Source organism: Coenobita brevimanus, chromosome 57 (genome assembly GCF_032717465.1).
Source record: "Coenobita brevimanus isolate Jiangsu-jjx chromosome 57, ASM3271746v2, whole genome shotgun sequence".
NCBI lineage: Eukaryota > Metazoa > Arthropoda > Malacostraca > Decapoda > Coenobitidae > Coenobita > Coenobita brevimanus.
In genome coordinates this window covers 11,126,826-11,147,123 of record NC_137010.1, presented here as the reverse complement: position 1 = coordinate 11,147,123, position 20,298 = coordinate 11,126,826, and the positions used below count along the sequence as shown (strand labels likewise).

General features: G+C 47.4%; 1 protein-coding gene across 1 annotated transcript in view; it reads right to left on the bottom strand.

Annotated features, from left to right (window-relative positions):
* LOC145401884 (haloacid dehalogenase-like hydrolase domain-containing 5) overlaps nucleotides 1-17,887 on the bottom strand; it is a 161,573-nt gene extending 143,686 nt beyond the window's left edge. The window contains exons 1-2 of the mRNA XM_080273992.1: nucleotides 17,728-17,887; nucleotides 14,518-14,654 (exon numbers count right to left, since the gene is read on the bottom strand). Coding sequence (XP_080130118.1) covers nucleotides 14,518-14,654; nucleotides 17,728-17,887 — 297 coding nt within the window. The remainder of the gene's footprint in view (nucleotides 1-14,517; nucleotides 14,655-17,727) is intronic.
* Nucleotides 17,888-20,298: the final 2,411 nt, after the last annotated feature.

The following is a 20,298-nucleotide window of genomic DNA, read 5'->3' as shown; positions in this document are numbered from 1 at the left end:
TGTTCTCTCTTTTCTACCACTGTATCCAGGTATTTGAACTCTCTCGCCAATTCCAGTCTCTCTTCATTCACTATAATATCACACTGGGAGTCACTTTCTAAATAATCATCATTTTACTCTTTTCTACATTTACTCTCAACGCATGACACTCACAGACATCAGCAAAACTCTGCACTGGACTACCAAGTTCTTGTCCGGTATTTGCAGGTAGTACCGTACTGAATCATCAGCATACAACAAATTTGAGATATTCCATCCATTACCATTCATTACCAGCGCTATCCCCCTCTCAATTACTCATGTTTTTACTTCTTTTATTATTCCATCCATATATATATTGAACAACCATGGAGACATCACACAACCTTGTCACACACCCACACCAATCGTGAACCATTCACTTAGATGGCCATTTACTCTTACACATGCTTCACTATTATCATAAAAACTCATGACAGCACCCAGCAGCTTACCATCTACACCGTGCATGCATAAAACCTTCCATAATCCTTCCCTGTCTACTATTGCTTTTTCCAGACCCATAAATGCAACAAACACCTTATAGTCTTTCTCACATGCCTTCTCCATTATCTGTCTTACTGCAAATATTTGATCCACACATCCTATGCCACTCCTAAAGCCACCCTGTTCATCACTCACTAGGACTTCTGATATCTCTCTTATTTTTTGTATACCTGGTATATAATAATTCTTTCATATACCTTCCCTACCACTCTCAATAAACTTATTCCACGAAAATTCTTGCCCTTACTTCGCTCACCTTTATTTTTGTACAGGGGTACAATCACAGCCTTTTCCCACTGCTGACACAATTTCACTCATCCATGCCTTCTGACATATCTCTAACAAGCACTTCATTCCACTCTCTCCACTACAAGTACACTTAATTATCTCTGCATACACCTCATCAACCCCAGCTGCTGTCCCATTTTTCAGCCGTTTCACAGTGTTCTTCACCTGACCGAGTGCCACGTTTCCTGGCACTGCATTCCTTCTCTGCACACCCTCAAACCCAAATCATGTTTACAGTCGCTCTTCTCTTTCTATTCCCATTCATCAGGCTTTCAAAATATTCTTTCCATCTGGTCCTTACTTCATCCCCAAGGGTTAATACATCCTTACATCCTGCACACTATTACATTTCTTTCTGCTGTCACTTCTACATTTCCACACCACTTTCCAGAATAAATTCCTATTTTCAGAGTAATTTGCATTCATTTTTCTTCCTAGATGATCATTTACCTCTTTCTTTTTCCTCTTCACTTGTCTCTTTATGTTCTTCTTGCTCTCAATATATTCAGTTCTTATTTCAGTTGAAACCCTGTCCTGTAACCACTTTAGACATTTATTCCTCTTTTCCTCCACTGCTCTCTTAACCTCTTCATCCCACCATGTCGGACCTTTCTTCTTTGTTGTTACCGTACTTTTGCCACACCACATACTGCTTTAGCATTCCTAACTAAGCAATCCCTATATGCATTCTACAGGCTGTCCAGATCCATTTCATTCCAATTCACTGATTCCAACTCCTCCCCTACTTGGTCCTGTACTCATCTGCCGTTTCTTTGATCCTCAGCTTCTCAATTTTCAGTCTTTCTCCCTTACTGTTCCTCTCTCTCCCGGTCCACCTCACTCCTCTCAGCTTGATCTGGCATACCGCAATCATATGATCTGACAGACCTCCACATCATCCTCTCACAGCCCTCGTATCAGCAACCATTCTCACCACTGACCTCTACATGCATGTAATCAATCAGGCTCCTTTCAACACGATCCCCATTCTCTCTATACCACGTATATTTGTGTATCTTTGTGTTTGAAATACGAGTTACAAATGCACAACCTCCTTTCCTGACACACATCCTTCAGTCACTTCCCATTATCATTTTCTCCCAGTACTCCATTACAACCCACTGTCATCCTCAGGACCAGTGCCTACTTTTCCATTCATATCACCCATTATGATCATTGTATAGCTCTTGGGCATTTCTCCCACTGCTTCATCTAGCTCATCCCAAAACTTGTCTTCCCCTTTCTCACTCCTGTCATCACACGGTGCATAAGCTATGATCACAGTCACTGTATATACTGTATATTGAATATATGTTACAATACAGTATATACTGAACTACTCTCACTTATACCTCCTAAACATACAAGATAATCAAATGGATTTTGCAAGCTATATAACCAACACTTCACACCATCATACCAAGGCTGGATTGTTTATGGGTTTTAATTTGGATGTTGAAAGGATATTCAAAAGTTGCATGAGGAATGATACCGCAATGCTATCCCCTCTTGTAGTTGGCATATGTAATTTCAATATGTTTGTGATCTGACAGGTTCAATCAAGGAGTGCTTCATATCGATAATGTCAATAGATAAGGATCATAACCATACCCAGCAAATTTCATTATTGCTAATAACTATTGTGCTGTTGAGGAAAATGTGACCGTGAGACACGTTGCCGAAAGTGAGAAACATTACTTTTTTTTTTTTTTTTTTGCTTCAGACTCTAGACAAAGGCTTTAGGGCCTATTTCTCGTGGGCAGTGGCCTATCCCAAGGCCCAGTAGTCCTCCTACACCTCCACATGTCACCACTTTGACGCTAACATCCACCATCCATACTGAATACATGCTAAGGCTATCTCATACAGGACTGGTGTACTGGTATTACCAGGGATACTTTTACGACACGTCGGCGGATCCTCTGGTAGATCAGGAATGTCTACTTCTGTGAAATTCAAATCCTTATACAGTACTGTTCCCTGCCCCAGCCGGGATTCGATCCTGGGTCCATTAGGACTGCAGGCCGCCTCTTTACTGATTCAGCCACCTTCTTGTGCGATTTGTATTGAAATATGATTAAACAATCAACTCATATTAAGGTTATAGTAACTGCATCACAAACATAAACAAAATGTGTACTGATGTGAAATTTACATAATAAACTAACCAGAAGTGGTTGGTGGTGGTGCTCACTATCCACTCACTTGATGTAGTGTTGCTCTCAGCTACCTGCCCTTTCCTCTCTTCTTTCCTTCTTTCCATCCTTCCTCTTCTGCCTTTCCTTCATTCATCCTTTCCTTTTGATTCTGTCTATGGGTGGCTCTACAGTGAGTGCCAGGCCAAATGGTTTTCTGTACACAGGAAACCATTTACTATGCTGGGTGTTAACCATATATCCAAATTATGGTGCCTGGTGGTATAGTGGGAAATTAAGGCACTCCAATTGGACTGAGCCAGTGCTGGTTTATATCCAAGGGGAGGCTGGGTCTTACTGCTCACGTAATGCCATTTAGTGATGAGTAAGGCAGGTCACTCTCATCTTAAATGTCAGGAGCAACTTGCCTAACCCCGGGCTCCTATGCACCTCATGGGGCAACACTGGATTACATGATGAATGAATGAACAAACTAACCAGAAGACAATTCCTGTTTGACATCAACAACATGACACCAACATAGACTAGTTGAATAAGGAAGGAAAAGTCACCCCTTGAATGTATGTACCATTCTTGATACCTGAGGAGTTGGCAAAGCCTGCACAACCATGTCCTCTGTTATATCATCTTTGTCTGGGTTGTCAAGAAAATGAAACTGAGCATGACTCACTCTGTTGATATCCCACTTTGTAAGGTAATTACGGTAACTTTGGTCAGGCCCTTTTCAGGCACTGATTCAATGACTGCAGTTCATAATGTTTAGACAACTTCTTGGTTGTATAATGAACCAGTACAACAATGAACACTGATAAGGGGACAGGGTGTCTGCCACCAGGGGGCAAGTTAATCACACACATCCACCACACAACTCCCCTTCCTTACCCCCACAAAACTGATTTGTTAGGTGGATGGATCAGAGATCTGATGCTTTGCTCTCTCTCATGTCTTGCCACATGTAATATCAGTATAATTTATTCTACCATTACGTGTATTATTACGAGTATACATCCACCTTCAGCTCGGTGTGAAATAATTATACTGAGGCTTTAGCAGGTTTCAACAGAATGACCCCCACTGTATAGAATTTTATTCTAAATATTTATCCGTCTTCTAAACAATGTACTAAAACCTAATTAACAGCGACAAGTTATGACTACTAACTCTAAAAGTACCACTCCTGCCTTGTTGTATGGACAGCTACATATCCACCTGTTCACTCAACCCTTCCAACACACACCCTTCCCAGCCACCTGTGCAACCCACCAAACTCACCGATCTTGGCCATCTACCCTGCTCACCCACGAATGCCATCCACCAAGCTCATCTAACAATGCCACCCAAAACATTTACTCACCCTGAACCCACCCACCAACCCAACCACCCACACAGAGCACCTTGGCCACACAATCTTTTCAGCCACCCTGGCAGCAACCCACCATGTCACCACACACCCTGGCGACCCACACATTCCGACGACCCATTTTGCCCACCAACCATGGTCTCCCACTCTCCCCATACAACAGTGCTATCAATGACAACAACCCATCCAGCCCTCCCACCATACCAACCTGCCTCTTCCTGAATTCAGTGTAACTGCAGTGAATTCTTGTTTAAAGCTGTGTGTGAGAAACATTACATCTTCTTCCAGTAACGTTCCTCATGCTATGCATGTAACATGTGACGGAGCATATAGCTTACCAGTCTCTTACAAGATATCATAGGGCTACATCAGTAAGGTACTGGGATGACTATTTATAATACAAAGTTATGTTAGAGTTCTCCAATTCGTAAGCTGTGTATGGAAAAAATGTAAAAAAGCACACATGTAACTCCTGAAGTACTTCCACTTCACGGTCATGCCACAGTCTGACTGCACTGTATATGTGAACAACTGTAGTGACCATTACAACTTAAACAGATGCAATTTCAATAAAAAAACAATGACAACATTCCAAACAAATACATACTCCAGTGAATGATGACAAGAAATCACTAATTTCAGAGTGAATTTTTCTTCAGTGACATAGTATGGCATTTTTTAATGCCTCACTCTCTGCAGACAGCTTAGAAACTTTTTCTGTCCAGATTCATAAAATTCAATGTTTAAGTATGGAAGTTAAGAAGTCACTGCATGATAGTATGGTGATCCCTACCCTGACATATGGAAGCGAGGCATGGACCTTGCAAGAGGGGAACAAGTCAAGAGTGAGAGCAGTGGAAATGAGTTACTTGAGAGGAGCATGTGGAGTGACATGGAGGGACAGGTTGATGAATGAAGAAGTGAGGGAACGCTGTGGGGTGGATGTGGTTGAGAAGATTAGGAGAAATACACTGAGGTGGTTTGGACATGTGAAGAGAATGGAGAATGAAAGACTGACTAAGAGGGTGTATGTAGGTGAGATGGAGGGAGGGAGAGGGAGAGGTAGACCGAGGATGAGGTGGAGGGATGGAGTTGAGAGGTATATGAGGGAGGGGGGGGTGAGTTGGGGGGAGGGTAGTCAAATGGTGGGTGACAGAGCGACTTGGAGGCGTTCTGTCTGCGGCCACCCTTTGCAGGATTAGGGCGTCGGGCAATAGATAGATAGATAGATAGATAAATTATTTTTACCGGTATATTTTTGATCAATTCTGAGACTGACACTAATGGTTGACATTTTCATGGAATGACCCAATAATATAAAATCACATAAGCTCATCTACGTTGAGACTGACACTAATGATTAACATTTTCATGGAATGACCCAATAATATAAAATCACATGTGCTCATCTATGTATCTAAAGCCAGATGCCATAATCATGTAATGGGTGGCCGTTTATCTTTGAGTTACTGTAGGCTAGTTATTATACTGGGAGGGGCGCTAATCCTCCACCAACCCACTTGTTGACAAGTAGGGAACACGTAGGAGTTGTTTATATGGTTACCACCCACCACTGTAAATGGTTTCCTGGCTTACAGGAAACCATTAAGTTCGTCACTTAATGTGAAGCCACCTGAAAAGGAAAGAAGAGCAATAAGATGTAACAGGAAAGATGGGAGAAATAGGAAGAGCAGAGGTCGGGCACAGAAAAAGAATGTTAAAAGTAAAAGAAGTAGGCAACACTACACCAAGTGAGTGGATGATGATTGCCACCATTTACCACCTTGCCAAATACTGATCTTGGTTAACTTAAAATATGGTGAAGAAAAAGACAAGTAATAGTGTTAATGCACTACACTGTACAGTACTGTATTCTGCTAGCCTTTTTATGTGTGGCTGTTATGTAGTACATTAGTACTATCCTCCATTTAATAAAGGTGATGGTATGAATGAATGCAACAGGTGCAGCGCAAGTCATGTACTTGGCACTGCACCTGGCTATATACGTCAATGGTGAGCTCACATGCACATAGGTTGGGGGAAGGGAGGGAGTGGAAAGGACAAAAGGAATGAGAGTAAAAAAGAGGGAGGAAAGCAGATGAAATGGGTAAGAAACAGGTGCAAAAGACAGAGAGAGAGAGAGAGAGAGAGAGAGAGAGAGAGAGAGAAGTGGACAGGATAAGAAACTGAGGGAAGTAATGGACTGGGAAAGGGAGGAAAGGGAGAATAAAATGGAAAAATGAGAAAGTGGGAAGGAGGACAGGTGGACAGAATAAAGGAGACAGAGGTACTGGGAAAGGGAGGAAAGCAGGGAGGGTGGGTAGCTAAGGATGGAATGACTGACCAAGAAGAGGGGATAGTAATAAATGTGTGGGTGAATCAGACAGCTATGAAAGGGCAGGAGGGAATGGTAAGGGGAAAGGATAGGAAGCAAGCATGGCAGAGGATAAAGAGATTTAAGGAGGGACTGGAAAGGAATAGACAGAATGGGAGGATATGGACATGGAAGGAAAAAGAAACATACTGGGAAGGGAGAGGTAAAAGACAGATGAGATACAAGATTAACAGAAGGAATGGGAGGGATGGAGGTGGGGGGGGAAAGGGTGTGGATAAGAAATGTAGTGGGAGATAAGAGAGGATAGATGTTAAAGGGGAAGGTAAAGAGAGATGAAGAAATGGACAACGAGGAGATGGAGAGAGAAAATATAATAAGAGACAAGAGAATGGAGAAACGTAGGGAGGAAGCAGGGAAATGCAGACAAGGACAGAAGCAAGGAACAGGAAGAGATGAGGATGCAAAGGTGATTGAGAGAATTGGATGGGATGAAGAAGGGGACAGGTAAAACAAATACACGATGAAATGGAAAGTATGAGAAGAAAGGGTGTGCAAGGAGAGAGAGGCGTGTAGGAAGCGAGAGGAGGATGCATGTGGGAAGAAGTAGCAACCAAGAGGGAGGGAGAGAGAAGTAGAAGGAGGAGGAGATGACCAACAAAGGAAAAGAAGGCTATTACTGGTTGCTGGTACACTAGTCATGAAAAGGTAGTAGCATATCAGAAAGAGAGAGAGAGAGAGAGAGTGAGAGAGAAAATGACACAAAAGTAGAAAGAAGACAATATAATTAATGATTTAGAGAGAGAGAGAGAGAGAGAGAGAATGACACATTAAAATAATGAACAGAGAGAGAATGACACAAAAGACATTAATATGATTAACAGTGAGAGAGAGAGAGAGAGAGAGAGAGAGAGAGAGAGAGAGAAACAAAAGTAGCAGACATTAACCCGCCCCATCCCGACCGCTTTTCCACCACTGACTCCCCACAATCCCGACTATTTTTGGATTTTTTTGGGGGGGGGCTCAAACCTCCGCTTTTGGTGAGAAACATCGAAAATTCATAGAGAAATCGCTCACCTGAGGTTTAAAATACTCGATCCAGGTAGGAGTACCTCCGTACCTTACTGGATTTTCTAACAGGCTAGCACCAAAGAAAACGAGTTCTATGGGAGGATAACTATTTCACACCACTCAAAAAAGGTATTTATTTATTTACTTGGTACAAATTTATATGTAGTACGAGAGTATGTTGGTTTTCAAGCAGTAATATAGGCATTATAAGCATTGTTTCACTCACTAACTCACCTTTTTTTGCCACATTACCTGATCATCATTTCTGACTGTTTCTTCCTCTAATGCTATGTAAAGTTTGTCCTCCACATTGTCACTGATTGGGAAATCACTCTGGCCCTGAATTTCGTACGGTGGCATGACATGGCTTTACTGGCCAGGTCACTGATAACAGGTGAATTGCTGAGACAATGGCATGCAGGGGGGGGGAGGAGGTCATGCTGGGTAAGGCATTGTCCCTGCCTGGCATCTTGTAGAGGAAGGTGTCACCTGTATACGTACCAAAAATCACTCGCGAAAATTGAAAATTGTGCAAATTAGGGACCTTGCAATTGATTCGCGTATATGTACATCAACGGGATTGACAGTGACAAAACGTGTAGACGTTAAAGAACGCTAACGGGACGCCGTGGGTTAATATAATTAATGATGTGGAGAGAGAGAGAGAGAGAGAAAGTAGAAGGAAGACATTAATATAATTAATGACTTAGAACTAGTTATGGGTGAGATAAATCTATGATGGAGGGAATGAATGAATGAAACAATAAAGTGAGGAAAAGTACAGAATGAGACAATGAAACAGGACTACAATGAAATTGATAACAGTAGAGTTGGTAGAATCTAAGTTCCATTATTTCCTAATCCTAAAAAAGGACAATATGATATCATCTGGTTACTGTCAAAGTATCATAATGTACTGAAAGAAACAGTTTAAAACTGACTGCTACTACTAAAACAGTTCAGTTTCAGTTCTAACTTTGTGACATTGTTTATAGCCTAACCTCGAGGAAATTATGCTCTTCAGCAGTAGCAATATTTTTAGGTGAAACTTTTATCAATCCAACCTAATGAAAAATTTCCAAACTAAATAACTACTCAAACCAAATAAAACCAGACTGAACCTGACCCAACCATCCTCATGGTTAGTTCATGGCTCCCTGACTAAACCACTGAGTTAAAGAAAGATAAAGGTAGGGGCAGATGCCAGGAGCCACTTAGCAGCAGTGCTCATCTCCATAACTTAGGCCTTTGAGTCTGAGGCAAGGTTTTCACTCAACATCCAGGGATACAAGGCCATTGCATTATTCACATTACCACTGTTACCTTCCCTATGCATTACCCTAGGTACTCATTTTACCTACCAACTTAGAAAGGTGGACAGACACCTGAGTTGAGCAATGCCAGCTGCCTGAATCAGGATTCAAACCATGGTGCTAACAGGCTGGCAGCTTCGCAGTCAGCAACGCAGACCACTCAGCCACCATGAGTTACCGTACTAGAGATAAATAAGCCATATCTCCTTTCCTGTCAAGGGGTATTTCACACAAGATATCCTAGTTCAGTTAATCCTTCTAGTTACTAGCTAACCTTGAGATTCAAAGGTGGTCACTCTTGATATTAAGCCCTCAAAATGAAACCTAATGTACATCCTACCCTAACCTAATCAGTCACAAAATCAAAGAAACCATATTCAGATTCAAATCCTTGACAAAAACAAAGATGTAGGGAACATATGAATGAGTGTAAAATGTCATACTGGGCTGTACTGTTACTTCCTTCATGCAGCTGAGTTCCTTTCCTACACACACATACAGCAGCATCAATACTTAACCCAGCTGCATCCAACTGGGCACTGCCCTTTTCGAAGGACAAGTAACTTTCGTAATGAGAATGGCTCCCTCCATTATCTTAGCTACCCTTCCCTCTCGCTCTGGATTATTTATGCCAATGTCACCACCTAATGTTGGTGTACTGCTATTGTTCCTAACTTGTGAAACTGCTCCAGCAAACTGAATTAATCTTGCAATCTAATACAGTACCAAGTATGTACTTTTACCAGAATCTAATTATGACTAAATTTACCAACGTTTATTTGAACCAAACTCATTCAGGGTAACACCTATACTTTCCCAGTCATACTGTACTAGTATAGTCACAACCTAACCAGAATTAAAAATTAATATCAGTATGAAATACAGCATTATCCCATATTCACAAATTTAAAAATATTTTTTCACTTTTTCTTTACAACAGACTACAGATGGATGTTTCTCAAAAGTCGGACCTAAGTAGAATGTAGGCTAAATCGTCACTCGCTCCTCGGGTTTCATGTAGTCAGACCTATTACGTAACCCTGACCTCGTTCCGTCGCAGGCTGAGACTTTGGTTTCATCTGTGTCGAACACTTTTCACTGTGAAGTAAAATTCATATATGTCCCACGCATGCAAATACTTAATTATTTTAAATCAATGGTGATTACAAACCTAATAAAAGTCCAACAAATGTCCCATACTTCCTAAATACCCTCCATGACCTTGACTTCGTTCCATCAGCTGATCGTGGCCTCCTTCCAGAATATTCGAAATAATTTTTCACGGTTAAAATGAATCATGAAAGTTATATTACGACTCGCATTTAAAAACAGTCTCAAGGTTCTGTAACGGAACTAGCCACCGGCTCAATATAACTAGCCTATGCTTTTTTCTTTTTCTTTTTTTCCAATACGCGGTCAATTCAGGAAAAAATCTACATAAAAAAATGTGGTCACAATCCACCTGAGGTATCATCACTGCATGCATAACGCATGCAACGAAAATTTCATCCATAAATCGCCAGGATTGAACGATAAAAAGGGTCATTGACAGAAATAAAAAACAAAGAAAAATTTTACAAGTTCAGTGACATATTTGAAAACTGCGCCTGTTGCATAAATGAAAATGTACGTACCTGGCTGTAATGCTTCCTTCCCCATGCTGGCCTCAGCGGTGGAAAAATTAAGGTGTATTTCGCGAGGCCTATGACACCCCTCACCGCAAACATCACGACCACCACTGACTGACTACTCTTACGTCTGGCACCTTAGACTCACCTGCACTCCCTCGCGTTCTATTTCGTGATCTCTTTCTTTTCCTCGCTTCCACTGTTCCCAGATTTGTCTATTTCTCGCTAAATTTTGCTAGCGTGAATCAAGGTAGCCAGTCTACAGTAGTCACTCGTATCAAGACTCTGCCACATTACCTAGTGTAAATCTTGTTCAGCGGGAAATTTGGGGAGTTTCCGGGTATGGTGGTTATTGGCTGGTCTTAAGGTTTCCAAAGATTGTATATCTAGTGTGGAAACCGTTTCAATATAAGGTGGAAAGAGGGACAGTAACAAAAATGTAGGCAAAGTCTCAAGGGTACTGTAATGCTAGGTGTTTTAGGGTAGGCTTCCCGTCCCTCTAACGCCTAGTGTGTAGCTGGGTTCTTTCTAGACAGGAGCTTAGACAAATAGGAGAGAGGCAGTACACAAAAATTCAAGGCAACAACATTACATGTGTATTACTAAATTCTACAGCGGAACGGATAGCTGTCACAAATACAGGTATACTGGACAATTATAATTTAGTATCGCGCAGGATACTACTCAGGACATAGGTCGGGTAAGGTGAATTGGAAGAAGTCCAAGTTCTATATATTGGTGGAAATGAGTGGCGCAATTTCACTGTGGGTAATTATTACTTTAAAACACTGGGGTCTGCGTATGATTTTAGTGTGGTGCGGTGTTACGATTTGGTAGCGTGATCACAGCGATAGACCTATTTCAATGTCTTGTCGACTTCACCGTTTCACTGTTAGCTTGTTTATTCCACCACTCGGTATAACTTTAGAAGTAACCAACGTTACTGATTTTCATTATATTACGTCCCTGAACTATTCTAACCAAGACTTACCTTTTAAGGCTAGTTTGAGTTGGGGGAGCTAATTTTGTAGAGGTCGTCATAAAATGCCCGCGGCCGGACCTTCCGCCCCGCCACGCCCCACACCACCACCGGGCCACCACCACCCCACGACCCGAGGAGGAGATAACGGACAGGTTAATGACCCAGGGCAAGAGGGTCATCCAACCACCACTGACCTGTGCCCCTTCTTCCCGCAACTGCCCCAACGCCAGGTGAGCCTAGATCCGCAACAACTTACACGGTGTGTTGACCATCGACAGCAGTGGAGTGGGACTGATCTAATATCAGTCCCTAGTAGTTTTGTGGTGACGACCACAGTTTCACCCCAGAAGGGCAGGAGGTCCCTTGGTGAGCCACGAGGTGTTCGCACCTGCTGCCACAGCAAGCCACGAGGGAACACCACCCTCTGCCGCTATTCTGGTGAGCCACGAGGGTCCAGTACCCTCTGCCACAGTGAGCCACGAGGAAGAAATACCCTCTGCCACTACCAGGACAGGAGGTCCTTTGACGAATACGAGGGAGAAATACCCTCTATCACAAACAGGGCAGGAGGCCCAATAGTGGACTATACGGGGCCAACACCCCTAGCCACCCCAAGGGTAAGAGCCCCTTGTATAAAGCCACAAGTGGGTCCCAGGGCCGATCGACCTGGCGCCACGGCTGTGTCGGAGACAAGAGAGTCGCCTCTGTGCTACCCTCCCTGTGTAAGAGAGAGAACACGGCCTCCGTGTGTCCTCTATATTCAGCCAACTCCTGCAGGAGTAGCTGGACACCACCTGGGAGAGTTGCCCCAAAGGTGTTCCCCGAGCAAAGACCCGGTCCCAGTCGGGACCTACCCCCCACACCCGGGAGATTCTTGTCTTCCCCAGGCACCAGCAGGAGACGAGGCCGCAGCCCACACCTGACGGCGCGTCCCCTGACAGACCTCCACAGTCCCCGGACCCCCAGGCGAGCCCAGCAGCCTACCAACGCTGTCCTCCTCCTGCCACAGACCCTCCGACGCCAGACACGACTACTCCAACTGTTTGGCTCCAGTCCTGAGGGCCACAACAACAGGTCGAGGCCCCACATAGACAGGCCTTCCTGCACCACTACGACGGGACCCTGAGAAGAGGGTCTACAACAGGTCGAGACCCCAGGCAAGAGGGTCTCCCTGCACCGTGACGACGGGACCAGAGAGGAGGGTCTACAACAGGTCGAGACCCCAGGCAAGAGGGTCTCCCTGCAACACCTCAGTGGATCGGACCCGGGTCGAGTCTCCCCCCAGCGGGTACAGTGATTCCCGCCACGGGTAGAGCCCCTGGAGGTCCCCTTAAAGTGACAGAGCGATATCGCCCCAGAAAATCGGGCAAGATTAGTGACCTTCCCTCCTACAGTGAGACAGGGACAGTGATACAGTGACAGAGTGAATAAGAGGGATCCCATCTATAAGTGCCCGTGATTACTTTCCTTTGATTAAAGACTATAAATTCTGGGCCCATGAGTCTAGTGTTGTTCCCCCAGCCCAGAATAGAGGAGTTCCCCCTTACCAGTGCACGCGCGGGCGAGAGTCGCCGTGCTGAGCCCAGCCAGTAAATTATAGTGATCTGCTCCTCCTGTTCTTTTATAGTAATATTCCTCCCCTGGCTCATCAAGCCTATACATCCCTATTGTACCAGTGCACTAAGACCTTTTGGACTTTAATGAAAGACAGTCACATTCACTTATGGAACCTTAACCCATTGTAAAGTGTAATTATAGTGTGTGTGAATATCCCGTGCTATCTTAACGTAACTTTGTATATCTGTATCCCCTGTCCAGAATATCATTCTATGTAATATTGTCACGGTGTTAGAATTAAGGTAATAGATGTGTAAAAGGTGGACTGCCTAGTTTTTATGTCCTGTTCCTTTGTTGGTGCTTTATTTCCGGTCCGGAAAGAGGACCCCGCTCAGTAGCTAGTGTTTTTAGTACGAGGAGTCGGCCTAAAAACACTCAGCATAACACGTCATATAGTGGCTCAAGTTAGGCTATCTCTCAGTAGCGGGTGAATGTCGCGCCATATTGGCTGGTGCAGGAATGTGCACTCGGTCTATGTCAGGCCCTAGGTTACGCCTAGGTTAGGTTAGGTTAGGTTAGGTTAGTTTGGGTTAGTTTAATGCAGAATAGTGTGTTTTCAATTAATTTTGATCTTGATTTGGGGGGATAAATCCACTTTTGGAAATCTTACTCAAAATTAGAAAAGGGGGATTTTCCCCCCAAAATGAAAGTCAAAACTAATCAAAACACGGTATTTTGCATTGGAAACCATAAAAATAATAATAAAAGAAAACGTTGGTTACTTCTAAAAATTTACCCACCACTCTTCTATATTGCCTCGGATGCTTTTCTCACTGACTTCCTTTTTACCGTTAATTCACTGTTCTGCCCTTACTTCACTATGTCACGGACACTGTGCTCTCACTGTCACTCCTTTTTGGGTCTGGGCATCGTGGTGGTCAGGTACAAGGGCGGCGGAAGTGACTCGGCCTCACTACTGACGGGGCTGGGTTCCGCCAGGCGGCCAGGGGCCTCTGTGTTCAGAGGCCACAGGATCACGCATAGGGGCGTCCTCTCTTGTCTGGGGCTGCTGGTGGCGAAGGGTCCCGCGCTTTCGGGGCTTGGGTGGGGAGTCTGGCCCTCAGGGCTGGGGCCGAATAGCTGCCTGAAGTTCTCGCTCAGGCGCCTGACGGAGGACGAAGATCTCCGGCGTCTGGGTGTAGGGAGGTCCAGCCCGGGGGTCCTGGGGGTGGTCTGGAGGTCCCAAGGGCTGCGGTCCCTGGTGTTCGGGGACGCCGTCAGGAGGTGGCTGCGGCGTCGGGCTACGTCAGGACCCGTCAGGCAAGTCCTCTCAGGATCCGGCTGCAAGGAGAAGAGCCCGGTGGTAGTCATGGGGCCTTTCCAGTACTCCTCCAGGCTGGGGGCTCCCTCTGGGTCGCAGGTGGGTGAGCAGGAGTCAGCACCTGACAGAGGAGCGGCTACCAGCCGTCTGCTACCGTAGGGCCTGGCTACTGGCCATGGCCTTCTAGGGGCGCAGCTACAGGCTGTTGCTAAGGCTTGGCTACTGGCCGTGGCCTTCTAGGGGCGCAGCTACAGGCTGTTGCTAAGGCTTGGCTACTGGCCGTGGCCTTCTAGGGGCGCAGCTACAGGCTGTTGCTAAGGCTTGGCTACTGGCCGTGGCCTGGGGAAGGGAGCGACTACAGGCCGACTCCAGGGCACCTTCAGAGCGGCTACTGGCCGTCTCCTGACGAAGGCGGGAGTGGCTACCGCCTGTCTCCTGGTTACCTCAAGAGCAGCTGCAGGCCGTCTCCTCTAGGAGGGTCGAGCGGCCACAGGCCGTTTCTCAAGGGGCACCTTCAGAGCGGCTACCAGCCATCTCCTGGTTACCTCCGGAGCGGCTGCAGGCCGTCTCCTGTAGGAGAGTTGAACGGCTACAGGCCATCTCGTTAGGGGCACCTTCAGAGCGGCTCCTGGCCGTCTCCTGACGAAGGCAGGAGTGGCTACATGTTGTCTCCTGTAGGAGGATTGAGCAGCTACAGGCCGTCTCAGGGGTGCTGACTGGAGCTGGAGTAACAGCTCCACCCCGTGGTTATTGGTGGTCGGCTCGCCCGAAAGATAGTCTCGTATTCCTGCCATGGTGGCAGCGGGCAAGCTCCAGGTCATAGGGGCGTACGGCCCAGGCGAACTTATGTCCTTGTCCCCCAGAGTCCAGGCGCACTGTATATGCTCCACAGCGGGCTCCTTCTGGGAGTGTTGCCCTCAGTGACATTATACTACATTTTAGTACATATATGGTGAAGCAAGGGGGGGCGTGGGGTGCAGAGTGTCCTGGGCGGCATCTCTGGCTTCTTTAAAGGGGGCTCTTATGCTAGGTGTTTAAGGGTCAGCTTCCCGTCCCTTGAGCGCCTATTATGCAGCTGGGTTCCCTTTCTAGACAGTTGGTCCTGACATTTAAGATGATAGTGACCAGCTTCACTCATCCCCGAGTGGCAATACATGAGCAATCAACCCCAACCATCTCTTGGATATAAACCTTCACTGGCTCAATCTGACTGGAGCGCAATAATTACCCATCAAACCTCCAGGTGCCAAAATTTGGTTATTTGGGTACCACCCAGCGTAGTAAATGGTTTCCTGGTGTACAGGAAACCATTTGGCTTGTCACTCAGTGTAGAGTCACACACAGGCAGAAGGAAGAGGAAAGAATGAAGGAAAGACAGAAGAGGGATTGTAAAGTTACCCGTAGGCAGAAGGACAAGGAAAGTAAAATGCAGTATAGTGCCCCCGAAAATGCCCAGACACCCCCACAAGGAGCCCACAGAGGAGCAACGACATCGCGCCGGGATTTAGAGTGACAATGACATAAGTCAGCCCAGGCCATGCGCCCTATGACCTGGAACTCGCCCACCGCCACCATAGCAGGAATACTAGACTACCTTCCAGGTGAGCCTTCCCCAACCAGCTAAGGGTTGGAGCTGCCTATCCAGCTCCTGCCAGTGCCCCAGAGACGGCCTGTAGCTGCTCACCCCTCGCTAAAGAGATGGCCTGTAGCTGCTCTGAAGGTGTCTTCCTTGAGACGACCTGTAGCTGCTCGCCCCTCGCTAAGGAGACGGCCTGTAGCTGCTCCTGCCTTCATCAGGAGACAACCTGTAGCTGCTCCCGCCTTTGTCAGGAGACGGCCTGTAGCCACTCCGAAGGTGTTCTTCCTGAGATGGCCTGTAGATGCTCAACCCTCCTGAAGAAGACGGCCTGTAGCCGCTCCAAAGGTGCCTCCCCTGAGACAGCCTGTAGCCACTCCAAAGGTGCCTCCCCTGAGACAGCCTGTAGCCGCTCCAAAGGTGCCTCCCCTGAGACAGCCTGTAGCCGCTCCAAAGGTGCCTCCCCTGAGACAGCCTGTAGCTGCTCCAACGGTGCCTCCCCTGAGACAGCCTGTAGCCACTCCAAAGGTGCCTCCCCTGAGTCAGCCTGTAGCCGCTTGCCCCTCCTGAAGGAGACGGCCTGTAGCCACTCCCGCCATCATCAGGAGACAGTCTGTAGCCGCTCCAAAGGTGTCCCCCATGAGACGGTCTGTAGCCGCTCAACCCTCCTGAAGGAGATGGCCTGTAGCTACTCGTGCCTTCATCAGGAGACGGCCTGTAGCTGCTACCGCCTTCATCAGGAGACAGCCTGTAGCCGCTCCGAAGGTGCCCTCCCTGAGACGGCCTGTAGCCACTCACCCCTCCTGAGGGAGATGGCCTGTAGCTGCTCTGAGGGTAAGAGGGAGATGGCCTGTTGCTGCTCCCACCTTCGTCAGGAGACGGCCTGTAGCCGCTCCGAAGGTGTCCCCCCTGAGACGGCCTGTAGCCGCTCAACCCTCCTGAAGGAGACGGCCTGTAGCCGCTCCCGCCTTTGTCAGGAGACGGCCTGTAGCCGCTCCCGCCTTTGTCAGGAGACGGCCTGTAGCCGCTCCCGCCTTTGTCAGGAGACGGCCTGTAGCCGCTCCTGCCTTTGTCAGGAGACGGCCTGTAGCCACTCCGAAGGTGCCCTTGGGTCTGCTGGCAGCTGCCCACTCCCCCAGACCATGGCCAGTAGCCAGGCCTTGGCGACGGCCTGTAGTCGTGCCCCCAGGAAGCCACGGCCAGTAGCCAGGCCCCATGGCAGGAGACAGCCTGTAGCCGCTCCTCTGCCTGCAGCTGACGCCTATTCCTCAACCCATGACCTAGAGGGAGTCTCAGGCCTAGAGGAGTATTGGAGAGACCCCTTAGTCTCCCCCGGCCTCTGCTCCCTACAACCGGATCTGGAGGAGACCCACCTGATGGACCCCGACAAAGACCAGTGCCGCACCTGCAGGCACCACCAAGCCCTGGGGACCGCAGCCCTCGAGAACCCCAGACCGCCCCCAGGACTCCCTGGCAGAAACTCCCCACACCTCGATGTTAGAGATCTTCATCCTCCATCAGGAGCCTGAACGACAGGTTCAGGCAATTGTTCGGTCCCAGCCCTGAGGGCCGCACTCCTGTCCCCAGCCCTGAGAGCGTAGGACCCTTCGCCACCCACAGCCCTGGACGAGAAAGGCGTGATTCCGTGGCCTCTGGATACAGAGACCCCCAGTGGTGCCCAGCCCCGTCAGTAGCAGAGCTGTGACGCCCTCCCACCCTTGCACCTGACCGCCACGACGCCCAGACCCAACAGGAGTGACAGTAACAGTGCAGTACATGTTTGTGATCAAGTGATGTAAAGGCAGAATAGTGAACTAACCCTCTAATGGAAGTCAGTAATAATACCAAGTGATGGAGTGAATAACAACTAGGGTGAACAGTGTATGTGACCAAGGGATATAAAGACGGAACAGTGAGCTACCCCTCTGATAGTAGTCAGTGATAATACCAAAGTGGAGGAGTGAGTGACAGTGACAGTATAAACACAAATACGGCCACCCAATGACAGTCGCGTCTAACAGGGAAAATACACTACCATCAGAAAATATCTCCGGATGCTAAGACCATAATCAGACCCCAGTCCCAAAGCAACACTCCCCAGTTGGAAATACCCTTGGTAACTCCGCGAGTTTAGAAAACCCGGACTTCCCCTAATTAAGAACACTCTGCCCCAAGTGCTATTCACTGTGACCCATGCAGTATCCTGCATGATACTGATAACCATACTTAGACATAAGTGTTTGTAATTGCCCAGCGTACTTGCGTTTGTAACATCTACTCGTTCCCCTGTCCAAGTAATACACGTGTAAGGCTGTTACCTAATGTTTTTGTGTCCTACCTCTCTCTTATTTGTCTAACCCTCGGTCTAGAAAGAGAGCCCCATTATACGCTAGGCGTTTACAGGATGGGAAGCCGAACCTAAAACACCTAGCATTATTCTGGTGGACAGCGGTGGTTCTTGACCCGGGCATACAAGAGAGGTAATCAGGAAATATTGGAAAAATGGAAACCAAACCACACGAGCAATTACCCAAGTTCGACCCCGAACAATATGATGTTCACACATACCTGGCAATTATTAAACCTTTGCTAGGTATCAGTTTTGAAGATAACAAACAGAAAATTGCAGTTACACTCCCGCTGCTGGGCAAAGTGGCAGCTAATATAGCACCCAAAATCGTCCCGGGGCTCATCTGGCAGAATTTCACGAGACTCGTGATCCAAGCCATCACCCCATCACCAGGGAAAGTGGTGGCACTATCCCAACTGGATAGTTTAACCTTCAATGGAAAATTAGATGATACCATAATCCGGGAGAGACCCCTGGTCACTGCTGCCTACCTGAAGGCAGATGATGAAACCCAGGAGCAACACACCTTTAATACTCTCCTGAGAGTGCTCCCCAGCATAGTCAACGAGCACTTTACGATCCATGATCCGACTGCATGGATAAGGATGTTCAACTGATACGGCGCCTCCTGACCTCCCGCTCTGCACCCCAGCAAATCAACGTGGTAAGGAAGTTTCCCACAAAGATTCCGGCTCCCCATGTCAAGCCACATCCACCTATGCCCCATATCAGCCTCACCCCAGCACCCAGCCCGCCTAGGGCACACCCCACCCACTGGTGCCCTGCCCACAGGGAGAACCCCAACTTCATCTTAGTGAATCCCTGGGAATTCTCTGCGTGCAGCTCCAGTTGCCCACTGCACGATATCAGAGATCAGTTAAAAGCTGCACAATGGAAAACTACCACCCTAGGCCAATGCAAAGTTTCCTCTAGAGGATGAGGTAACAGAGGATGAACCCGCACCTGTGAAGGAGACTGACCCCAGAGAACAGGAGCCAGAGCAAGAAGAAGGAGGCCCCAGACAGCTGGATTTTTAGGACCGTCCCCACACCTTCCCACGGTGGAGGGGGCCATATCGCCCCCAGTTTACCACAAGATGAAGCTGAACTGGGTGAAAGCCAGACTTCTGTTGATACGGGAGTGGCCAGATCCTGCCTTCATAGCCACTACTTCTCCCATCACAATTTGACCTTTGGCCCGCTCCGCCCAACGGCTACCCACCTTGTGGATGTGGGGGATGGCCCCCTGTCCATCCGTAAGGAAACACGCGCCCTGAGAGTCGACACCCACCAACAGTGTTGAACCAACATCAGTTCATAATATTCGACTCTTCCTGCCACAGTTACGACGGATACCTGAGGTTGGACCTGTTGCAGAAGTTAGGAGCCGCCATAGATTACCGCAAGAGACAGCTCCAATTCCGTAAACTACCCCCCCCCCAGGTCGTCTGCACCTGCACACCTCGGCCCCGGCCGGAAGACTCTGCCCCCCTTCCTCCTCCCCCTCCTTCCCCCCTCCCCCCTCTTTTCCTGCCGCCATTTCCTACACCATCACCATTCCCCCCCACCATGAAGCCTGGGTGCTCCTTAACCCCTTAACCGCGGGGCGTCACTTTCGTGACGCTCGAGCACAATGGATCATACCGTGGGGCGTCACTTTTGTGATTCTGTGTTATTTTGAATTATCCCGGGCTTTCAAGTCGTGGCTTGTATCATCTATCAATACTGCCAATGTCCAACACTAGTCAGCACTCCAAATCTCATCTGTACTCCCATCCATTATTGACATTTTAGCGATTTTCCCCCCTTCCTGACTCCTCTCCCTACCTCCCCTCCATTA